This window comes from Sturnus vulgaris, chromosome 4, assembly GCF_052056855.1.
Source record: "Sturnus vulgaris isolate bStuVul1 chromosome 4, bStuVul1.hap1, whole genome shotgun sequence".
NCBI classification, from domain to species: domain Eukaryota; kingdom Metazoa; phylum Chordata; class Aves; order Passeriformes; family Sturnidae; genus Sturnus; species Sturnus vulgaris.
Window position 1 is genome coordinate 23630089 of NC_142246.1, and position 21753 is coordinate 23651841.

General features: G+C 42.3%; 1 protein-coding gene across 1 annotated transcript; it reads left to right on the forward strand.

Annotated features, from left to right (window-relative positions):
* The first annotated feature begins 17204 nt into the window (after nt 1–17204).
* Nucleotides 17205–19752, forward strand: SHISA3 (shisa family member 3). The gene is made up of 2 exons (XM_014871098.2): nt 17205–17499; nt 18357–19752. The coding sequence occupies exons 1-2, from the start codon at nt 17205–17207 to the stop codon at nt 18806–18808; spliced, it is 747 nt and encodes a 248-aa protein (XP_014726584.1). The 3' UTR covers nt 18809–19752.
* The last annotated feature ends 2001 nt before the right edge of the window (nt 19753–21753 follow it).

The window sequence follows — 21753 nt, forward strand, 5'->3', positions numbered from 1 at the left end:
GCTTTGCTCTTTTAAATTAAGTTATCCAAACACCTACAAATCCAATAGCATGCCTCTAGCTAGAGTAATTAAAAAAATAAAATAAGTAAATACTGAACTGCCTGCAGAATATTTTGGATTTAATTTGCTAATCTATAAAAGATTTTAATTTCAAAAGGAAGCAACATTTTAAACTAAAAGTTAGTGTACTTACCATTGCATTAAAAAAAATCCAAATTAGTGAAAGCAGACAAGAGAATGGTAAAAGGCATCAGTTATTAGGGTGCCCAAACATATGCCAAAAATATAGCAAAATAACTTATTCTTTCACACTCCTCAAATCTTTCTATTTGTCACCAGAGGACAGTCACTGTAGTCAGTCAGGGGACAGCCTCCTCACAATCCACATCTACTCTGAGTGCTCGGTGTGAAGCCTACTCAAGCCTGTGGGAAGTTTCCCACTGCCTTCACCAAGCCATGGTGCTGTCAGGGACCTTGGGAGAGGGTCTGGGAGAGGCAGCAAGGCTGCATCACAGCTGTGGTGCAGTCACACCCCTGGCCGGCCCACGTGCCATCAGTAACTGACCCCTGAGCACCTTTACAATGCAGTTTAAAATGCTCTGGGTGTACAGAGGCTCTTGGAGCATTGTGATTCCAAGCAAACATGAAACTTCTTGATACCAAAATCGCATGAAGCAGAAGCATTCCTTGTCCTAGGCCTTGCACCACTTAGCGTGGCTGGGCTGTATTTCTGCCCTGCTCAGGCAGGGATGATGCTCCAGCAGTGGAGGCATGATGCCTGGAGCATCCTGCTTCTCCATGCCCTGGCCAGGATCTTTCTTCTTCTCCTTCAGAACTGAGGGTGCTCCTCTTGGAGAGCTCCAGCCTGAGTGAGCCAAGGCTGTCTTAGGAGCTGGAGCTGAATGAGGAGAGAGACAAATGTAACTAAGAAAAAAAATCCTTCCTTCTGCTACCCAGAAATTCAAGGGGACCCCTTGGCCAAAAATGATGGTATCCAGCGCCAAGTTATGTCGTGAGACTTTTTTGTGTTATCAGGTTTTGGAAGATTCAAACAGTATTTCCCACACTACCCCAAGGAGAACACTTGCAGCACACCACTCTTGAGATGAGATACAGATGATGGATAGCAGCAATTATTTTTTTGAGAACAAACTTTTTTTCTGTCTGTATCTAGTCAGAAAGCACCTATCTTGTTCACAGCTATTTGTCTAAGAGAAGCTATAAATTTAACTAAAATTTGCAGGGAACATCCACTCTGGAGAGTGGTGGAATACTTCCCTGTAATCACATTGGTTCTGTCACACTGAAACTGAGGCAAATTACTCAGAAGTCTCCCTCAGTTTCTCTGAGAGTTCCAGACATATGACACAGTTGGTCCAAAGAACATTGTTAATGATGGAGTATGTAGTATATGACTTCCCCCCCAAAACTCAGAATCTTAGAAGAATATGCAGCCCCGAGAAGCTCATCCCAAAAGCAGCCAGTCTTGATTACCAGCCTGTGTCCACTGATATGCCTTGTGGTCTTCCATGTGAGAAGGACTCTGGCTGCAAAGAAAAGCTCTGTTCTAAGGAAGTGTCTTGTTGGAGTGAGGGAGAGAGGTGTGGATGAATACACAGAGATATTTTAAGACACTTTGTCATTCCTAGAGGGTGAATGGACTTTTCCTAAGATGTGTGACAGGGGAAAGGAGACTCACATCCTCCAGGACTGGTCGTTGTTTGGTTGCACATTAGCAAACATCAGTTGTCTGATGTCCTGAGCACACTGTGGACACTTGACCAGACTCCCCTAGACACAAGCAGGCAGGACTGTCAGCAGTGCAGCACCAGAGGCACCCATGTGGTCAGAGTTACCCATCTTTTGCAAACTATGATTATTTTCATTATGTTATTTGTGTTAAACTGAATTCACAGTAGTAAATATCAGACAGAGAGTGATGTAATTTAGAACATGGACATAGAGTCCTCAGGAAGAATTGCAGAAAAGAAGGGAAAGTTTGCAAATTGCTTAGATTTTAGAGAACTTGTTCTACTCTAAAGATATCCCAGTAGGATGTAGAAAAAACTTCATAGACATCAGATATTTCATTATACTCCTAAGCTAGTCAAGGAGATTTAGAAAGTATTCAGCTATCAATACCAAAGCCTATTTGCTAACTGCCCCCAGTGGTATTATTATAGTATCAGGTGCAGCTAGCCAGGAGAAAAATAATCTGATAGCCATGAAAATTTATCAGCTGTTTCAGGACAGATTATCTGACCAAGAACCGTATGACTCTGAAGTTATCTCAGAGGAGACCTCCTGAGTTCTATAATATTCAAACCGACATATGAATGAGTAAAAAAGAGCACAGGTAAGTATCGTAACTTATATTTCATTATGTCTATTATCTATGTCTCTTACCTCTTCAACTATCCAATAAAAAAATACATAAATACAGAAAGAAAATTATCTCTAAATTTACCTGGCTGTAACTTTGCACTTTTTGCTGACAAAATTTTAAACTTCTTGCCCAGAGCTTCATTTACACATCTGCTCTTGATCACATTCACTCATACAAAAACTGTGATTGCCAGAGCTTGCAGCCTGGGTACAAAAGAATCCTCCATTTATAACTTGCCTATGCACAGAGGCTAAACACTCCAATAAAGGCAGGATTTAACAGTCATCTCACTTTTCATCATGGAATTAATCAGGACAACTGATGGTAAAGCAGGCTTTAATAGGCAGATAACAGTCATGGTTTTTGCACACATGAAGAAGTAGTATTTGATGTCCTTGACCTGTACAGTGGCACAGAAGTCAAAGATTTGTATAAACTTATTAGAGATGAGAATGAAATAAAACAAATAAATTATCTGTATGATTAAGTTACCTTTTGAAGGAGAGTGGTCACAAGAGGGCATTGCTTTAAAGAAGTCTTGGCTCTATCACAATAAGGAAGCTGCTGCCCTGGGCACCTACATGTTTTCCATAGAGTTTCTTGTGTCACCAGTTCCCTGCTGCTCATGTGCCATTAATTCACCAGTGGGACTCATAGCTTTGATCTCATGGATGCTTTCATTTTATTTAACTCAATTAGGGTTCAAATAAGTCTCAGCATCTTTACCAATCCTTTTTCGTGCTGAATGTCCACATAGCTAGGCAAGGAACTAAGCAGATGTTCACTCCTCGTGCTTTCAACAATGTAGCTAACCTCTTGTGGTGGGTTTTGTATAGACTAAATGCTAGTGTACTTATTAGAATGTATTTATTTTTTGTTGAAAGCACACCTTTCATCCCTAAGTGATGGGAATACTTGGTAGCATTCTTTGCATAAATCTGAAGTATGCACTAGGACAATATGTTAATTCCATTTTATGGTTGCTGGCAAATGCAAGCCAGGAATACACATATATTCATAGCAGAACATACATTAATAAACTTAATGAGCATTTTAAGATTCTTAAATGACCCAAACAAAAAAAAATAATTTTTTTATGATTTTCAAGACTGATAATTGTTTTAGTGTTTCTATCTCAGTTCAACTTCTCTAACTAAATAAAACGCCCTAGCTGGTACAATAAACTTCAGAATATAAAAAGTGTATTCAATTTCAAACATATCTCCTGTTTACCAGAAGTTGACTGAATTATCTTTTAGAAAAAAATTTGTTAAAATTTGCTTGGCTAGTTAATAAGAGGGTACTAAAGTAAGTCTTCAAAATACAGATGCATCTTTGATTAAAACAAGTCCTTTGGAGGCATGGTGCCCCTGAGAGAATTGAGTCAGACAATGGGACTCATTTCAAGAACAGCCTTATAAACACCTGGGCTAGAGAACACGGCATTGAGTGGGTGTACCATATCCCCTACCATGCACCAGCTGCAGGGAAAGTTGAACGGTGCAATGGCCTGCTTAAAACCACCTTGAAGGCACTGGGTGGGGGAACTTTCAAGAACTGGGAGATTAATCTACCAAAGGCCACCTGGTTAGTGAACACCCGAGGTTCCACTAACTGAGCAGGCCCTGCCCAATCTGAGCCCTTGGGAATATCAGATGGAGATAAGGTTCCAGTGGTACACATGAGAGGTATGCTAGGAAAAACTGTTTGGGTGAATCCTGCCTCCAGCAAAGACAATCCCATCCGTGGAGTTGTATTCGCTCAGGGACCGGGCTGCACCTGGTGGGTGATGCAAAAGGATGGAGAGACCCGATGCATACCCCAAGGAGACCTTGTTTTAGGGTGAAATACCTATAGTACTGTGCCTGTATCTGTAACTACATGTATGTATACAATTTAATGGTTTTAATTTGATGTAGCATATTAGTATGGGAAAAATTCAGGGGTGGATAATGTTGGGGGTTGAATTTTTCCCTTTTCTTTCTGTGGAATTTTCCCCACTGTTGTGCTAAGTATTTGGGGCTACACCCAGAAGCTCAGATAACTAAAGTAAGTTTCTTTCGCGGGGGGGGGAGGAGAGGGGGAACATCGGAAAAGGAGAGGTGGGGTAGGGGTCTGCTCTCTGGGGCTCTGGCTCTCTCGCTGCTCTGGCTCGGAGAAGGACGGTCGCTGGAAACTCCGCTCTGCCATCCCGACGCCGGGAGCTGCCTCCCTTGGCTGTGGGATCCCGCAGCCTCCCTGCTCGGACGCTCTGCTTCTCCTGCATCTCCTGCCAACCTCAGACATCCTTTTGGACATCAGGATCCGTGAGCAGCGTCTCCCCTCCATCCTTCCCATCTGGGACACAGGCGCCATTCACCGCAGCGTCCCTCCAGACCCGTGGGATCATCGCATCTCCTCCCTGCTCACCGAGAGCTGGCAGGCAGCGCCAGAACGGAGACTGCACCACAGAGGAAAGGTGTCCACAGCCGGGAGAACTGCTCACTGGGCTGCCTGCTCTGTTGCTGTTGATCTCGCAGTTATTGTTGTTGTGTTTTGTTTCCCTTGTTACATATATATATATATATATATATATATATATATATATAAGTAAAGAACTGTTATTCTTAGCCCCCACATCTTCGCCTGAGAGCCCTTTAATTTCAAAATCATAGTAAAGTGAAGAGAGGGGAGGGTTATACTCTCCTTTTCAAAAAGAGGCCCCTGTCTCTTTTAGCAAATACCTGTCTTTCAAACCAAGGCAATTACAAACCAGTATGACAAAATGAGTTGTATTATTAGTAACAGTGAACCTGAGCATTTTTATTCTCATTATGCTAAAGACTGTGATTTCCTGTAGTGTGTTTTTAATTCCTAAGAGGTATTTGATGGAGGGTGTGGGAACAAGCCATTAAGAAATCTGTGACTGGTCAAGCATCCACAGCTGAGAGGACTGGGTATTGACAGCAGAACTACCAGTGTTTCATGTGAAGACATGGATTTTTATCCTATCTTAACTATTGCTGGTAAAGATCTGCAATTTGCTAGCAGAGACTCTTGCAGAATAATTTTCTGATACTTAAGTTCAACTGAAGTGTTTGTGTGATAGAATGATTTAGCCATACAGCATGTGATCAGTAGAACAAAAGTTTAGGCTAAGAAAAAGACAAATAGGTGACTGTCGAGAAGTGCAATTATTCATAATTGAAAAATTATTAATATTTTACTAGAGAGTGCATTAGCTTCTGAACAATTAAAAAAAAAACTCTCACAGAAGTAAGTAAAGAAGTAAGATTAGGTCTTAACTAGGTTAATCTACATGGCATTTGTTTGTTTCACTCCTTGGTACTCTAAAGCATAGGATTTCTAACAGGTCTATTAATCAAAATGATGGAAGAATAAAATATTGCCACTTAGCCAGGAAAGCATCAAGTCAGTATCAAAATCACAACATTTTAATTTAAAGCTGTCTATCTGGAGTTTGGAAATATTTAGACTATGCAACCAAAAGTTAGAAACCAAACATTTGAACTAAGCTGATAAAAAGTGATCATTAATTGAGGCTGAAGTCAACAATCTGGCACTGAAGAAATTTCTAGGTCCCTGAGCCAAAAGTCTGAAGTAAGACGTCCAAAGCAAGTTTGTAATAATTCATCATCAATTCAGGATGAGATAAGCTCCTTGAAGGAAGCCAAACATGGGTAATACAGGGGACTACAGGCAGTCTGTACAATAAATGTTAACATTTTTTCTGAGAGGGAGGTTAATGGTTCAGCTAAGTCAGACTGGGTTTTTATAATAGAATTAGCAGTAATTTAGGGCTGAGGCTACTGACTGTTATTGTTGCCAAAGATTTATATAGACATACCAGCTATCAAACCCAGCTGTTGAACCAATTGTGATAGGCAGTGTACTTGCACATATTTATTAGTGCCAGCAATTGCTCCACTGACCTCAGTCTAAACCACAGTGGTTGATTGCTACAGGAGGTGTACAAACAACCTCAGTTATAAAGTGATAAACACAAGTGGGATGCTCTAGTTCACAGCCACCCAGCAGCAAAGGGCTCAAAACCAGGCTATGAGCAAAGCATGCTCCACTGGGGATTTTCAAGGCACAACCTGCAGCTGCTGGCGGACTGCAAGGCCCACAGAAGTGTGTGGTAAAAGCAAAAGTCGCATTTCTGGTTCTTCCTCTAGGGCTGCTTTTGCCTTACGCAATGGTTCCCAGTTTCTTTTGTCCACCTGGTGTCCTTCAAAAGCTTTTTGAAACGGACAGTTGTGTGTAGGATAGAAGATACAGAAGGGAAGATGAAGGAGGACTCTTCAGTGATGCATTTTCCCTTTTTTTTTTTTTTTTTTTTTTCACATGCAAAAACTAGCTGGTGAGAGAGAATGAATGTTGCTGTTGTGTTACTAATATAAGCTCTGTGTCTGGTACACCCTCCTGCTTCTCTCCTCCAGGACTTGCAGCCTTACTGAGTGGATGAACTGGAGAGCGGGACCTCTGTCCTGTACTCATTACTGAGGAGGGAGGAGAGGTGAGAGGCAAGTGGGGAGAGACAGATACAGGTCAGGAGTGTGAAGGGAGAGACTGCTGGATGAAACATCCACCAGAGCCAGGATCTGACATGGTGCTCTGGCAACACACTGCACAAACTGGGCTGCAGTGATGTCTGCAACCTGGCATCCCCACTGGAGCTCTCCCACCGAGAATGGGACATGCTCTCTTCCTGCTCTCCCTGACTCTCCTGAACGCAGCCTTGATATCATAAACAGCATAATTCAGAGAAATAATTACTCTCCACACTCTGTGCCATTTCTCATTCCTCACACTACAGTCGTGCACAGTCTGTATCACAGTGCGTCTTTTGCAACACAAGCTCTGCACTAACAGAAAGTGCTGCCAGAAGAGGAAAAGCCGTGACATTTTTTGGTTATGAATACTCTCTCTTATGTCTCCTGGCCATGAACTGCTCCTGCCATATCCCTGGCCTGCTCTGTAGATGGCAGTGTGCAGTTACTTTCTGTGGTATATTTACATATGAGCCGCTTTCTTGACATTTGCTGGAAAACTACTTCACTCAGTAAACACCGAAAATGATAACATCGAAGACTATATTTAAACACTATAAATTTCATATCTGAAATAGGAGTATTTGTTAAGTGTTTGCTGTAAACTTTAGAGTATCGTAAATCCAGTTGTTTTTGTAGGTCAGATCCCAGAAGAAATCTAAGCAAAGAGACTGAAATGTAGATAAGCAAAAGAAAATTTCTTCAGGCTGTTGTATATAAGAATAATAAGTAATACTTAGAAATAAAGTTATTAATTCCCCAAGCACATGACTACATTCAGTGTACATGAATACATTCAGTCTACATGAATACTTTAAGTCAAATTCAAAAGCTAAATATTTTGTCAACATTACTGGTCTCCAAAACAACTAATGTGTTCACCAAAACATTTTATGAATCTCCTCATAGTTCTTTAAAGTTTGAGTCTTTTTTAGTTCCCTACATGGCAGAGTATAGCCTGTACATGTTTTCCTACACAATTTTTCCTTGAGTAACAATCAGGCTTCACAATTGCATTGATTCCCACACGGTGGTTATGCTTTAAACTGCAAGGGGTAAAATGAGCTTGTGTGGACCGTGTTGTTTGTGCCAGAAAATCATAGAATCATAAAGCGGGTTGGGTTGGAAAGGACTTTAAAAGTCATCTCATTCCAATCCCCCTGCTATAGGCAGGGACACTTTTCATTAGACCAGGTTCTTTTAAAACCCTGTCCAACCTGTCCTTGAGCCCTTCTAAGAATGGAGCATCCACAACTTCTCTGGGCAACCTGTTCCAGTGCCTCACCACACTCACAGTAAAGAATTTCTTCCAAAATCTCTCCTTATTTAGGTTAAAACTTTTACCTCTTGTCCTGTCACCATTTGCTTGTGTAAAAAGTCCCTCCCTATCTCTCTTGCAGGCCCTCTTTAGGTACTGGAAGGTGCTATATGGTGTCCCTGGAGCCCACTATTCTCCATGTTGAAAAACCCCAGCTCTATCAGCCTGTCCTCATAGAGCTCTATCTCTCTGATCATCTTTGTGGCCCTCCTCTGGACCTCTTCCAACAGGTCCATGTCTTTCTAATGCTGGGGGGCCCAGAGCTGGACACAGCACTCTCAAAAGCAGAGCAGAGGGGCGGAATCACCTCCCTTGTCCTGCTGGCCAGGCTGCTTCTGATGCAGCCCAGGATGTTTTTGGCCTTTTAGGCTACAAGAACACATTACCGTCACATATATACTTTTTTCCAAATGTCACTGAAGTACAGTTGATGCCAGCTAGGAGGGTTTGAGCTGAATTTTGTTCCTTAAAGCTGGGCTTCAGGATTGGCTCCTGATAGCTACAACTAAGTGTGTAGGTGACTGTAAGATACAGCTTTGTTCCTTCTCCCAAAACTTGTATCTCCGAAGACGGAAAGTTGGTGTGGAGAACAAGACAGGAAAAGATAAAGTGTGCATGGGGCTGGAGCAGAAGTCACTCCCAGGCTCACCCAGGAACCCCTAACAAGGCACTATGTCCAATGCTGCTGTGAAAGTGTTTTGCTCTTCATTGCAGTAGAGAGATAAGCAGAGAGGATATCATATGGATTGGATATACATCCCAATAGTGACTGCCTGCTAAAAGTTCTCCAGTTAAAACCTTATCTAGTTGGTTTACTACTGCAAAGCCATCCAATCCTTCTCAAGCTGAGACCCGAGCTGCAGCAGGGACCCTGAGTTACCACCTGCTCATAGTTACTGCATTTGCTCACAAAGATGGAGATGCAAGAGGTCCAGACCCCTCATGGAGCAGTGTTTGAAAGCCACTACTCACTAAACAGCAGTGACAGGAGAATTGTTCACAGGTATTGTGCCAGGGGACCCTGGGAGGCAGCCCAAATTGCAGGCAGCTTCATCAGGGGAAAGGCTCCCACCTGGCAGCTGTTCATGTGAAGGAAGATGCCATGGTAAAGGAGCTGTCATGTCATCTCTCAGCTAAGGCAAGGGAGATGAAGAGGTTGCTGACTAAAGAGGTTACTCCATGTAGCACTGTGGTGGGACACAAATGCAGACTCTGCCTGGCACCACTGCATTGGAGTTGTGATGATGGCAGCAGCCAGTTTGTAAGTCACCAACTTGTTTGGTTGTCTCATGGGATCTTCCATCTTCAAACAGAGAAGCCAAATTTGGAGAATTGTGACAAGACCTGAGTGAATCAGGTGAGCAGTTAACCATGCTGTGTTGGCTGGGGTAGATTTAAGTTCTTCAGAGTAGCCAGTATAGGGCTGTGTTTTGGATTTGGGCTGAGAACAGTGTGAGGGAGTGGCTGCAAGAGGCTGAACTACAGCCGGGGTTAAACCATCATGGCAACACAAAGGCAAATGAAATGCTGTGCCTGCAAATGCAGGGTAACACCATTTTGAGAGGCACATTCAGACTTCTATTTAGACAATTAACAGAACTTTCGGTCCACAGTATTATTCCAGAGAAAAGGATAACCCAGTGAAGACATCTGCTGAATGTTCAGCTGCCATCAAAAAATTACCAGCAAAATATTTTTAAAAGAGTATTAGAGTGCCTGCTCTAGGCTTTGAGTTAGAGCCAGTCCCCAGTTATTACTGATCCAAAGTTTAAAATGACTATATATTGGTCTCACTAGATAAGACCTCTTTTTTATCTTGTTTGGATGAAATTTAGGATATTTTCCCAAATAGTTTCTCTGTGCACATCCTGCTTAGCCAGACAGCCTGTGCCTTACAGCCTGCTCACTGCACGGGGAGGTGGAGGTGGCACTGCTGCCACCTGAAGCAGTTCTGGATGGCCACAGAGACGAGACTGGAACAGGTGAATGGCAGGACCCATCTTGCTCAGGATCTGGAAATGCAGCATATCAGGAGCAACAAGCACTTGAGCACAGCAGCTCTGCAGCTACTCAAAATGGTGCCAATGTGACCCAGTCCCTGACTTGCCCTAGGCTGTGGGAGTTGAGGTAGAGCTCCTCCTTAAATCCTGCAACCCCACCTGCAATCAGAACAAAGAATATGGATCTCAGCTAATCTGTCATTCATGGATTAGATTATCATAAATATAGAACTAATTTATGTCACCAAATGCTAATTTCTTCAGACCTAAAATGTCCTAGCTTCTTTGGGAAATCTGCTATTTGTAGGAAGTATTAAGAGGCCATTCCGCAGACAGGATAAATTAAATGAATGGAAAACCCCACAACTATCTGTTATAAACATGCAATGATATCATCACAAACCTGGATGGGTGGTCTACAGCTGGTTGCAATGTAGCTGAGGAAGATGGTGTTGAGGACCTGAGCCAGAGGAACTGAGGGATATGCTCCCATGTTCAAAGATGCAGAATTTGGCTCTGTTTTTGCATTGGATAGCTGATATTTAATGACCACAATAAATTTGCAGCAGCAGTTGTAATATAAGCATTTTTAAAAATTCCTGTTTGTATTATTAAAATATTTAATAAAATTATCTCTTTGGTTGCTTATTCAAGTGTAAGAGAACAATTTAGTTTACCAGCTTTAGTGCTACAATGGAATGACTCTCTTAAATCCAGAGGCTCCATTGTCTATGAGTTATTTGTGTACAATATATGAGTAAGAAGCAAACTACTAGTGCTAGATATTCATATATCCTACAAAACAAGCTCTCCCTTAGTTCTTTAAAGGATGTGTCCTACTTAAAGGTACTCCATAATATATCCATTTGGAGATTTCTTTGTGCATTATTTGTCAGTTATTCTCATGATTTAATTTAATAATAACAAAAAAAAAGAAAATGCATATTTTTAAACTTAGGCATATGTTTATTAGGCACTCAGTTAAGGATTGAAACAGAGTCCTCATATGCAGCAGTATTTATTTTGGAAAAAAAAGAGAAAAAAAACATTGGTATGTATTCATTTTTTCTTTTTGAATGTTCTTATTTTTTTCCTGGCTTGAGTGAAAAAAAAAACCAAAAAACCAACCCAGTTGTTTTCATTCCCTGGTAAACACAATTTCTTTCTACATTTTCTACACTCAAATGTCATGTTCTCTCACATCCTTTCACCTTTTTTTGGTCATTAATTGTATTTCAAGGAAAAAGAAATGCACACTCTGCTACAGAGCAAAGCAGGTTTGATGCTATCTCTCCTCTGACCTTTCTCTTCCACTATTCATTAATATGACTGCTTGGGGAATTAGGGAATTGCCTGGCAATAGTACACCGAACTTTCCACCTCTAGCTGGTAAGCTTCATACTGTTTAAAAATGACTGCAGCAGTTAAGATTATTAGGAAGTATAGTTATTTACTTGCAAGAACTCATTTTTTTCTCAGCAAGCTACAGAGAAGGAGCTCTGTGCTAAATCACAATTGATTAACAGTTTTCAGGTGAAACAGTGGTCAAAATGTGGCCATTTTTCAATCTTTTTCTGGCTGTCAAAACATTTCCCCATGTTCAGTGTTTTGAAAACAGCTGTTAGAAATACAAAAACTCAGTCATTTTTATACTTTATTTTTTACTTTTTATTTCGGGCTTTATTAGCTCTTGCTCTATTAGTGGTTGATGTAATTACATACTGAGCTTTTTTTTAGAATCAAGAATTGTTGCTTGGAGAATTTGTTTCTGAATTCCAAAGCACAGGATCCTCTAGTTTAAAAGTAAATAAAACGCTTCTTCAGAAAACCTTGCTTGGTAGCCATAAGACAGACTCTTTTTAGCCACAGCTGGAGTGAAGAAAGGGTAATTGCACATCATGTAAGATCAGAAATTCCTATTTATTCTAGACATCTGTCCCTGCTTTTCTACTTTTAGCAGCTCTGTGCCCCCCTGGATGAGGAGATAGGGAGCACTGCTGTGGTTGTACAGAGGAGATACATTCAGCACACGTGAGTTACTAAAGGTAACCAAAACCAAATAATATTTCAGGACATGGTCTCTGCAGACCTCGAAAGTAAGGCAAGAGTGGTCTTCTGAAGGGTAGGTGGGATGGCTGGGATATGTTTCTCAAATAGGCACAGCTGCATTTCTGGCTTAAAAATGTCTTCTACTCTTGGTGTCTTAGGAGGAGAATGATGACTCCTGAGGTCTGATCCTAACTCCTCTACCTAGCAGTGCTACAGACTGCAGATAAGGAGCCATTACGGTGACATGTGTACACATGGATCAAGATACCAGTGATCAAACTTTCTGCTTCCTAAGTGAGCCCTAAGGCTCTTATGATTAATCTCACTTACTCTGACAGTCATGACATGGCAGAGATAACCTGACTTCTACGTGTTTCTCCACAAGCTGTGACCAGCTTTCCTAATGGTTACCTGTGGGCAAAGAGTAAGTTGTACTGCCTTTAACAGCTGGCTTATGTAACCTTACCCCTCAAATATTCCTGAGAGACTTCAGAAAAAATGGTGATATTTCTGACTGGGGTGGAAAACCATGCAGTGCTGGTCAAATCTCAGGAATAAATCATAAAAGGTTGGCTGTCAGAGCTGCAGCCTCCAACCCAAATCAGAAAAGTACAAAAGAATACTGAAAACGAAGCAAGGAAAAAGAAAGAGCATCACATTTCCTCTTGATTCAGTCAACCAAAATGCACTTTGAGGGCTTCATGGGCCTGTTTCAATTTGCTGATGTAGGCAATAGGATGAGGCTGAGAAGCCAGAGGAGGAGCAGAAATGCAGCCAGAGCCTCCTTGGGACATGGGGCTGATTCTGGGGCATCTCCCAGCACTCTTTCCAGCCCTTCCAGTCTGGGACACGTGTGTGGCCTGGCAGGTGACAGGGATGCTTGTGGCCTGGCAGGTGACTCTCCCAGCAAAGCAGCTGCAGGAAGGACTTTCTCACAACCAGCCAAGAATATAATTTTAGAGAGCAGCACACGGAATTTTCTTCAATACAGTCTTTATATGCATAGTGAATCTCATAGCTCAAGGGCTTGCAATTTAGGTGGCAAAATATTTTAGTTTTATTTTTAAAGGGAAATCTGTTTGCACCAGGCTGTTTTTAGAAGCTGGTACCTCAATTTGACCTTTTTTACTCTTCTAAATCCAAGACAAAATGTAATGAAGAGCTGGGGTGAAATTACTGATCCTGCAGGATATGACCATCAAGAAAGATATGAGCTGAGCCTATTGGCCATTGCCCTAGTCAAGACAGAACTCTGACATTATTGAGGAATGTTTGGGAGATTTTGTCTCTGCTTGGACTCTAGTAGCTAAGCCAAACTTCTGAGACTTTACTTACATTGGTAGTGCCTGCCTGAAATTATATTAGGATTTACCCTCTTGCTAGAGCTTCATGGGTCACTGGCTTGCTTTATAGTCTGAAAGAATGCCAAAAGTGTAATAGTGAAATCAGGGATAAAAAAAAAAAGACCAAGAAAAAAAGCCTAAATCCAGAAAATGGTATGTAACGAAATTACTATTAGGAAATATGAACATGTTTAAGAAGATTTTAATATCTGTTTTTACAATTGATCTATTTGGCAGTAGTGAGGTAATTACTGTGTGCAGGGAGCCAATGATTTCAGAAGCCATTTAAGAAAAATTGTTTGATCTTGCACAGCAGCAGATGAGGAATGCTATAATGTGTTCTCCCCATAGGTTTGGTGTGGAGGCAGTAAAAAAAGCCTGGTGAATAATAACACCTTAAAATACAGTTAAGTGTCTTCTCTCCCTGTTATATGACTGATCTCATCTTCATTACTTTTAATACTGAGCTTTATAAACAACAACAATCAGAACTATATGAGCTTTTAAAAACAACGTTTCTCATTCAAAATTAATTGATGTAACTAAATTTATGACACATCACCTGGAGGCTGGAAGGTTTTGGCTGGGAATAAATAATAAGCAAAGTCAGCACTGGCAGTTTGCAGGAACATAACCCAACAAAAACCAGTCTAAAAGCGAGCTACTTGGAAACATCCAATGTCCTCAAACTACAGATGGAGGATGCTCAGCAACAGTTTATATGATAGTTTTTTTCCTGTATTCTCAATTATTTGTGGGTTTAGTTTAAAGAAAATGGCAAAAATCAATGCAAATGAATCTGCTACCATGTCAACCTGCACCTTCACAGAAAAGGGAGCAGAGCAAAGGTTTTTTCTGTCTAAGTCAGAACAATTCAGTTCACCTCCACTACAGTCACATCACATTCTGCAAGCTGTGTCAATATTTCAGAGAAAGGAAAAAGATCAAAGATGTCATTTAAGATTTCAGCAGTTTATAGGAAAACTCATGTATCTTCAAAGCTTTGCAGCCTGACAGTGTTTGCAGGATCAGTCCTGAAATCTGCCCCTGACTTATTTGACACAAGGGAGATAAATCCACTTGTGTGATTGAAATGCCATTTAGCCACACAAAACTAAACCAACCACACACACTTGCAAACCCATAGTTAAGAAACTCTTAAAAGAATTTTCTTACAGGATGGAGAAATTTGGGATTCAAATAAAGAGAAGTTTAATTATGCCCGTTTGCAGGAGACCCTGTACAGCTGCCATCATTAGAGGGGAGCAGAGAATAGCCTCTGCCTAAAAGAACACAAAGATGGACTTTTTTTTAACAATCCAAGCACTAGAGATGGAACAAACAAGGACAAATAACCCAGGTCAAAGACTTCCTAATGTCTGTGAGCTAGGAGCTTTCTCAGCCTCCCCATCCAGAACTCTGTCACTGCAGTTCCTGTGGTATCTTAGGATCTGAAATGCCTCTATATCTCAGAAGGCTTTTTTGAGACAATTTTTTTGGAAGCTAATGAATTAATTAACAAAATCAATGTATGAGCTGTGGGATATTTACTTACTGACTCCTACCAAATGGGGCTTTCCTGCAAACCTGAGAGGACGGCTCTGTTGTCTCTCTTTCCTCTGCACCTGAGACAGCTAAATGCACCATGAAGACCTTACTGAGTTCCTGCTCCAAGCCTCATCCTGGTCAACACAGAGATTCCTTTTGACCTTCCTGGAAGTTGGATTAGGCCTTTAAAAGTCATACATTTTAAAACATTCCATGAAGGTTATGTTTGCTTTAAAACCACGGTGAAGTAAATGCAAAACTGTATTAATATTTGACATTGGCTTATAAAAACTAGGAACATGTAGTCAGGACAGCTGGTAAAAGTTTAATTCACATCATCGTTTCAAAATGAAAATGCAGAGGAGAACAGAATATCACATTTTTATTTTCAAAATCTATTTGTTTTCCTTTTATATCCAGTTTTGTTATTTCTATAGCCCTATCTGTTAAATACCCAGGAAAAATATTTTTCATTTTTGCAGTTTTTTAATTTGCTTTTCCGATTTGGTGGTACTGGTTATACATGCAGAAATCAAAACAGGAAAAAAAGGGTCAGAGGGAAAAAAATTAGAATAGATTAGTTAAAAGAAAAAAACCCACAAATATAGTGCTTGTGGACTGTATTTAGGAGTTGGCCAGAAGTCTAATGTCTTGATAGATGGTTCTGAGTGTGCAGTTTTATTGCTGGTACACAGCACACTTTGTTCCTTTTGTTTGACTGAACTTGCCAACTCTGGAAATTAGTGACATGGGCATTCAAAATGTTGGAGAAGTGGTCAGACTCTGATATACATATTCATACCTCAGGAGTAAATGATGTCAGGAAGTTTCAGATGCAGGAAAAATGCATTCTTTCGTCTAGCACAGCTTTAATATAAGTTTCATAAGCACTTTCACCATTTGAGCAAGAGTGCCTCTTAGAAAGCACACAGGGGAGACATCATTTAAAGAAATGTTTCTTTGCTTGAACCAGAAGTCTAAATCTGCTTAGTTCATTTAAAATGTTTTTTCCTAAAGAATAAATGAATAAGCAGTTCCTTTTGTGGTTTTTGCTTGGTGACTTGCTATTATTCTTCCTGCAGAAAAAGGATTGGATTCTTACATGAACAGATGTGTTCCTCCTCCCTAGCCCCACACTTATTCTCTCCCTTTGGAAAACAGAGGTGACGGGCCTGATGTTTGACTAAAAGAGGCTATAAATCTTCTGGGGATATGCTGTTATATCTTTGCACATAAAAAGTATTGAGGAAGGGAAACAGGTTAAAAAGCAAAAAATCCTTGTAATAAATCATACGTTGTACTTGGTTTTTTAACCCTTAGAAGTGCTTAGGGCTGCTTTAATAAATTGCCTGTGCAGGGACCCTTCTGCTTCGGGTGCGTGGGACGGGAGATGCCCGCACTCCCGCTCAGCCCTTTTCCCGTAGAGGCCGGGCACAGCCTGCCGAGAGGAAGAAGCCCTCGGAAAGCAAACGCTGATCTGGCCTCAGCCTCACTCCCTCCGCGTCCGGCCCCGTCCGACCGGCAGGTCCAGAGCGGGACCGGCCGAGCCCAGGGGCCGGCGAGGTGCGGGGCGAGGCTCTGGGGAGCAGGAGGCCGCGGCGGCCGCGGGCGGCAGGTGAGCGGCGGGGGAGCGGCTGGGGGCCGTGAGTGAGTGTGTGAGGGTATGTGAGGGTGTGTGTGTGGGTGTGTGGGTGTTTGTGCGTGTGGGTGGGTGTGGGTATCTGAGGGGGGATGTGTGTGTGGGGGGTTGTGTGTGTGTATGTGAGGGTGTGTGTGTGTGTGTGTGTGTGAGGGTATGTGAGGGTGTGTGTGTGTGAGGGTATGTGAGGGTGTGTGTATAAGGGTGTGTGTGTGTGTGTGTGTGAGGGTGTGTGTGTGTATGTGGGTGTGTGTGTTGTGGGAGCTGCCCCCCAGCCCCCGGACGCGGCGCAGGAGGCCCCGCACGGCACCCGGGGCCGCCCCCTGCGCGCCCCGTCGGGGCGGGCGGCGGGCGGCGGTGGCGGGGAGATGGCGGGGAGGCGGCGGGCGCTGCCGCGGCTGCTGCTGCGCTGCCTCCTGCTGGGGCTGCTGGGCGGAGGCGGCGGGGGCCAGCCCGGCGGCGGCGAGTACTGCCACGGCTGGGTGGACGGGCAGGGGGGCTACCACGAGGGCTTCCAGTGCCCCGAGGGCTTCGACACGGCGGCCGCCACCATCTGCTGCGGCTCCTGCGCTCTGCGCTACTGCTGCGCCGCCGCCGAGGCTCGCCTGGAGCAGGGCGGCTGCACCAACGACCGGGAACCCTCGGAGCCGGGAGTCACCGCCCGTGAGTGCCCGGCCGCGGGTCCCGAGGCGGGGCGGGAGGCGGTCCCTGCGGAGCATCCCCCGGGCCCAGCCCGGTGCCGCCCCGGTGCCACGGCGGCTGCAGGGTCCCTGTCCCGTCCAGGCGGGTGGGCTGGAGGCGGGCGCGGCTCCAGGTGCGCTCGGTGTTGGCGCCGGGGCTGCCGGCCGCTCGGAGCGGGAGCCCGCGGTGCCGGGGCCGCTGCTCCGCGCTCCCGAGGGCACCCGCAGCAGGACCCCTCCTGACTGGAAGGCGCACTTGTATTTTAAGTTCGCATCGGTAAATTCTGATGCGTCCGTCTAACTTTACTGCTCCCGGTTGTGTGAGCGGGCCCCGGTGCTCTGCACGCACAGCCCTACCGTGTGAGTGGCCGTCAGTTTCCCAAACAAAAGAAATCCGGCAGCGCATAGGGAGACTGGTTTCCCAAGTCACACGTTCTGCGCTTATCTTCCACCTTAGGAAAGGAAGCGGTTTAACAGCATCTGCAGCATTTGAGTTTCGCCTGCAGATTCAAGCTGTTACACGGGACAGTCCCGGCGATTTGGGGTATGAGGGAGGGAGAGGAGTGAGATTCTCGAGCTATTCCTAACAAGATCCAGCGAACGGGACACGATGTAGACAGCTTTTGCTTTTGATAACTATTAAAACTGTCAACAGAAAGAAATTTTTAAACTGATTTTGTTTCAATGATAATGGTGCTCTGTCTTCTGAGCAGGTTGGTATGTTATTGGGACTGAAATTATGTGGGGCCTCATAAACACTGTGGAGTGTATTTTTACACAGAAGACCTGTTACTTAAGTGGGCTAATTTGCACGGCTTTTCTTCTTCTTTATTCTTCCAGAACCAATCTATGTTCCATTCCTCATTGTTGGATCAATATTTATTGCCTTCATTATTGTGGGCTCGCTGGTAGCAGTTTATTGTTGCACATGTTTAAGACCTAAACAACCATCACAGCCAATACGATTTTCTCTGCGGAGCTATCAGACCGAGACTCTTCCCATGATCTTGGCCTCCACAAGCTTCAGGACGCCATCCAGGCAGTCCAGTACCGCGACAAGTTCCAGTTCGACCGGCAGCTCAGTTCGCAGGTTCTCCTTCCCCCGGGCAGAGCCAGGGTGCCTTGTGGCATCCTCACCTCCACCATACACATCTGGCTGCTTCCAGACAGCCCATACAGTCCACCTGACCCAGCCATCAGGATTTCTGGTGTCTCCGCCGTACTTTGGGTATCCTCTCCAGCCAGAGCCTGCCCTGGCTGGGAAGAGCTGCTCTGATTTTACTCAGAGCTGAAAGAAGCTGTGGAGAAGTAATGCAGCCTTTGCAACCACAGGGACTGCTGCTGTTGGGTGTCACACTGATGTGCTCTGTGACTGCAGAAGTCAGAACTGTTCCTGTGGGTGAGTTGCCCTTGAAAAGTGAGGGGTCTCACTTGAGATTGCATTTCCCAAACTTGGATCACACTTACAAAGGAATTGTAAAACACTCCAAGCGGTTGCTCTAAAACTGGACTGTTCTGCCTAATTTGTGCAGATTGTGTTTATAGAGACAAGTAAAAGAACCATGTTGGGACAAAGGTACTCAGTGTTACAAATGACATTTTACCCTAATGCAGTTAACTTAGTTAACAAACAGTGGCTGCATTTCACTGATAAAAATCAGACTAGTTCTATAAAGCAGCAATAAGCCTGAGAAGTAAGAGAGGAGTCATACTTACTAAAGAGGATCCTTGAAAACATCTGACTGCTTACCACTTCCATGAGCAATGAAAGTAAGAGGAACAATTTTATTAGATTATTAGATATCAAAAATCTGGAGGTTTTTTAAAAATACACATAATCTACCTGAACTTACACTGCATATTTGTATTAGTAAACTTTAACGACGGTAGATAAAACTAGTACTAATTAGGCTAGTTGAAGATCAGACAGTCTCACATAGCCAGTTTATCTATGAGGAAAGCAGAATGTATTCAGCAATAACACCAATAACTTCTCCACATAAAATTCTAAAAATCGCCTTCTACTAAAGCGTTCTTCAGAAGGAAGTATTATCAGCTTTTTGCTCAGCAAGTGTAAGTTGGACAAACTGATCATGAAGTTCTTTTTGTAAAATTAGCCATGTATAAAATGTAAAGACAAGTTTGTAATTTAAAATGTATTTACACCATTGACATCACTAATTATTTAGTAGTAACCTGCAAAAAAAACCAAACCCAATAAACTGTGTGGTTGAAATGTTGTGTCATCAGTATGACTCTGTACAGGTAGTGTTTATTGAATTTTGTTGGTGTAATTCTTTTGTATTTTTTCCTGTTAAAATAGTTTTTATTCTGCTTTTAAAAAAATGATTTACAACTTTAACTGCACCTGTTTTGCAGATTTAATATAATACAAAATTCTGGCTATATAGCAAAATAACGGATTCATTTATGTCTTTTACATGCAGCTGTAGTGAAAAAGTGATGAAAACTACACTGATTAGTTGGGTATTTTAGATTAAACGTCCTGCGCTAGAAATAAATTCTGTTTGCCCTTCTACATTCCTTCACCTAAGTAAACCAACAAACCAAATGGAAGAAGAAAAAAAAGCATCTAAACCAAATACATGCAGTAAGCAAATGGAAAATACACAAGAAAAAAAAGGCAGTCATTAAAGGGCTTCTCTGTATACTTATATTTGTGAAAAAACGAAGTCATTCTGTGGGTCAGAATCTACAATATCAGAGGCTGAGCTTTCCTATTTTATCAGCCTCAAACTCCCTCTGTGTACAGTCTGTTGAAGTACATTATAGCTGATCTATTTAACAAGTAGTCTAGAAAAGCTTCATTGGTTCTTTCTCAAGAGTTGAATAATTTTTTCATAGCAAATATCTAGCGATCAGTAGTTACGACAAAAATATTTCAAAATAACCCTTTAAATAAGTTTTTTTACTGCACAATTAGCATTATAATCCAGCTGACATCACTGATAGAAATGCAGTTTCTAAGCAGAAAGACAAGTTCCATACAATGATGTTTTAAGTAATAGGCTCTAGCTTGAATGCTGTAATCGTTAATTACAACCCAAATCATGATACACAGCTGTGTATATGCTTTGCAAGATACTAAAAACTAGACTTTGCAAGATACTAAAAATTAGATTTTGAGTATTTGGGAAATTAATTGAAAGCTAAGTGTAATTTTATTACACTTACTATTACACTTAATTATTAATATTATTAACCCTGTAATTTTATTGTAGAAACAATCTTCAAGGAAGGGGGCAAGAAAATTTTTGCTTGCCTTTGATGAGGTTTCATAGGACTCTTCACTGTATATTTTGAATGGCTATGAATGGGACTGTTTGTCAAGTAACTTTTGAAAAATCATTGAATATTTCAAGAGTTATCAGCTGTCTTGTTGAGAAGCATACTGTGAGATGTGTCGATCACTCCTGTACACAGCAGAAACAGCAAACCAATTCAACTGTATTTTTTTACAAATTATAGTATGCCTCCAATTAGAAGAAATCTTTATCTAGTAAACCAAGGAAGTTTCTGGAAGCAGAAACTTGATCAATTTTAACTTAGAAGGAGCAATTTATGGACCTTTAAAGAGAGATTAAGTCATCAGAGTCACTGACACAGGCGGTGAGTGGCTGAAATTCAGTGTTTTCCTCAAAGAAAGACTGTACACAGCGAAGTGATGAGTTTGGCTCCGTCACTGTCCATTACCGTTTGGTGCTGTCCGGCCAGGCTGCTTCACTGTGATGGCCTCATAGGGCTCTGCAGGCAGTTATTAATGTTTTAACATTGTGACAGATTTTTGCTACACTTGCATACAGCCTTAGATTTTAATGACTGTCATCCTAAGGAGAGCTGTGAACTTTGCCATGTAGCAAGAAACTCAGCCTAGCAGGGAAGACTCCTCTGAGCCGCCTCCTTTCTTCCCAATGCTGCATAATGGGTTTGTCCTGATAGAATAGGTGAACTTGACACACAGGAATAATTTCATTGAATCAGACTTACATAAGTCTGTAAGTTTATAGAGTGCTAAGTACTTCCCAGATCAGCAGCCAGACTGCAACAAATCCTGCAGATGTGGCTCTTAGGGTGGAAAAGATCAGGTGTAGTTAAAATAGCTGTACTGGGCTACCTGTAAAAACAGTTGAGGTGGAGATTATGCACCATCTGCAAATAAACAGACAAAGAGGAAGCTACAAACTAGGAAAAAAAAATCTATTATTGTTCATGTAGT

What these genes read in the sequence shown, in the direction of transcription:
- SHISA3 (XM_014871098.2), top strand. Translation starts at nt 17,205, where the DNA reads ATGGCGGGGAGGCGGCGGGCGCTGCCGCGGCTGCTGCTGCGCTGCCTC. An exon ending in GGAGCCGGGAGTCACCGCCC is followed by an intron (nt 17,500 to 18,356) that starts GTGAGTGCCCGG and finishes TTATTCTTCCAG; the next exon opens with AACCAATCTATGTTCCATTC.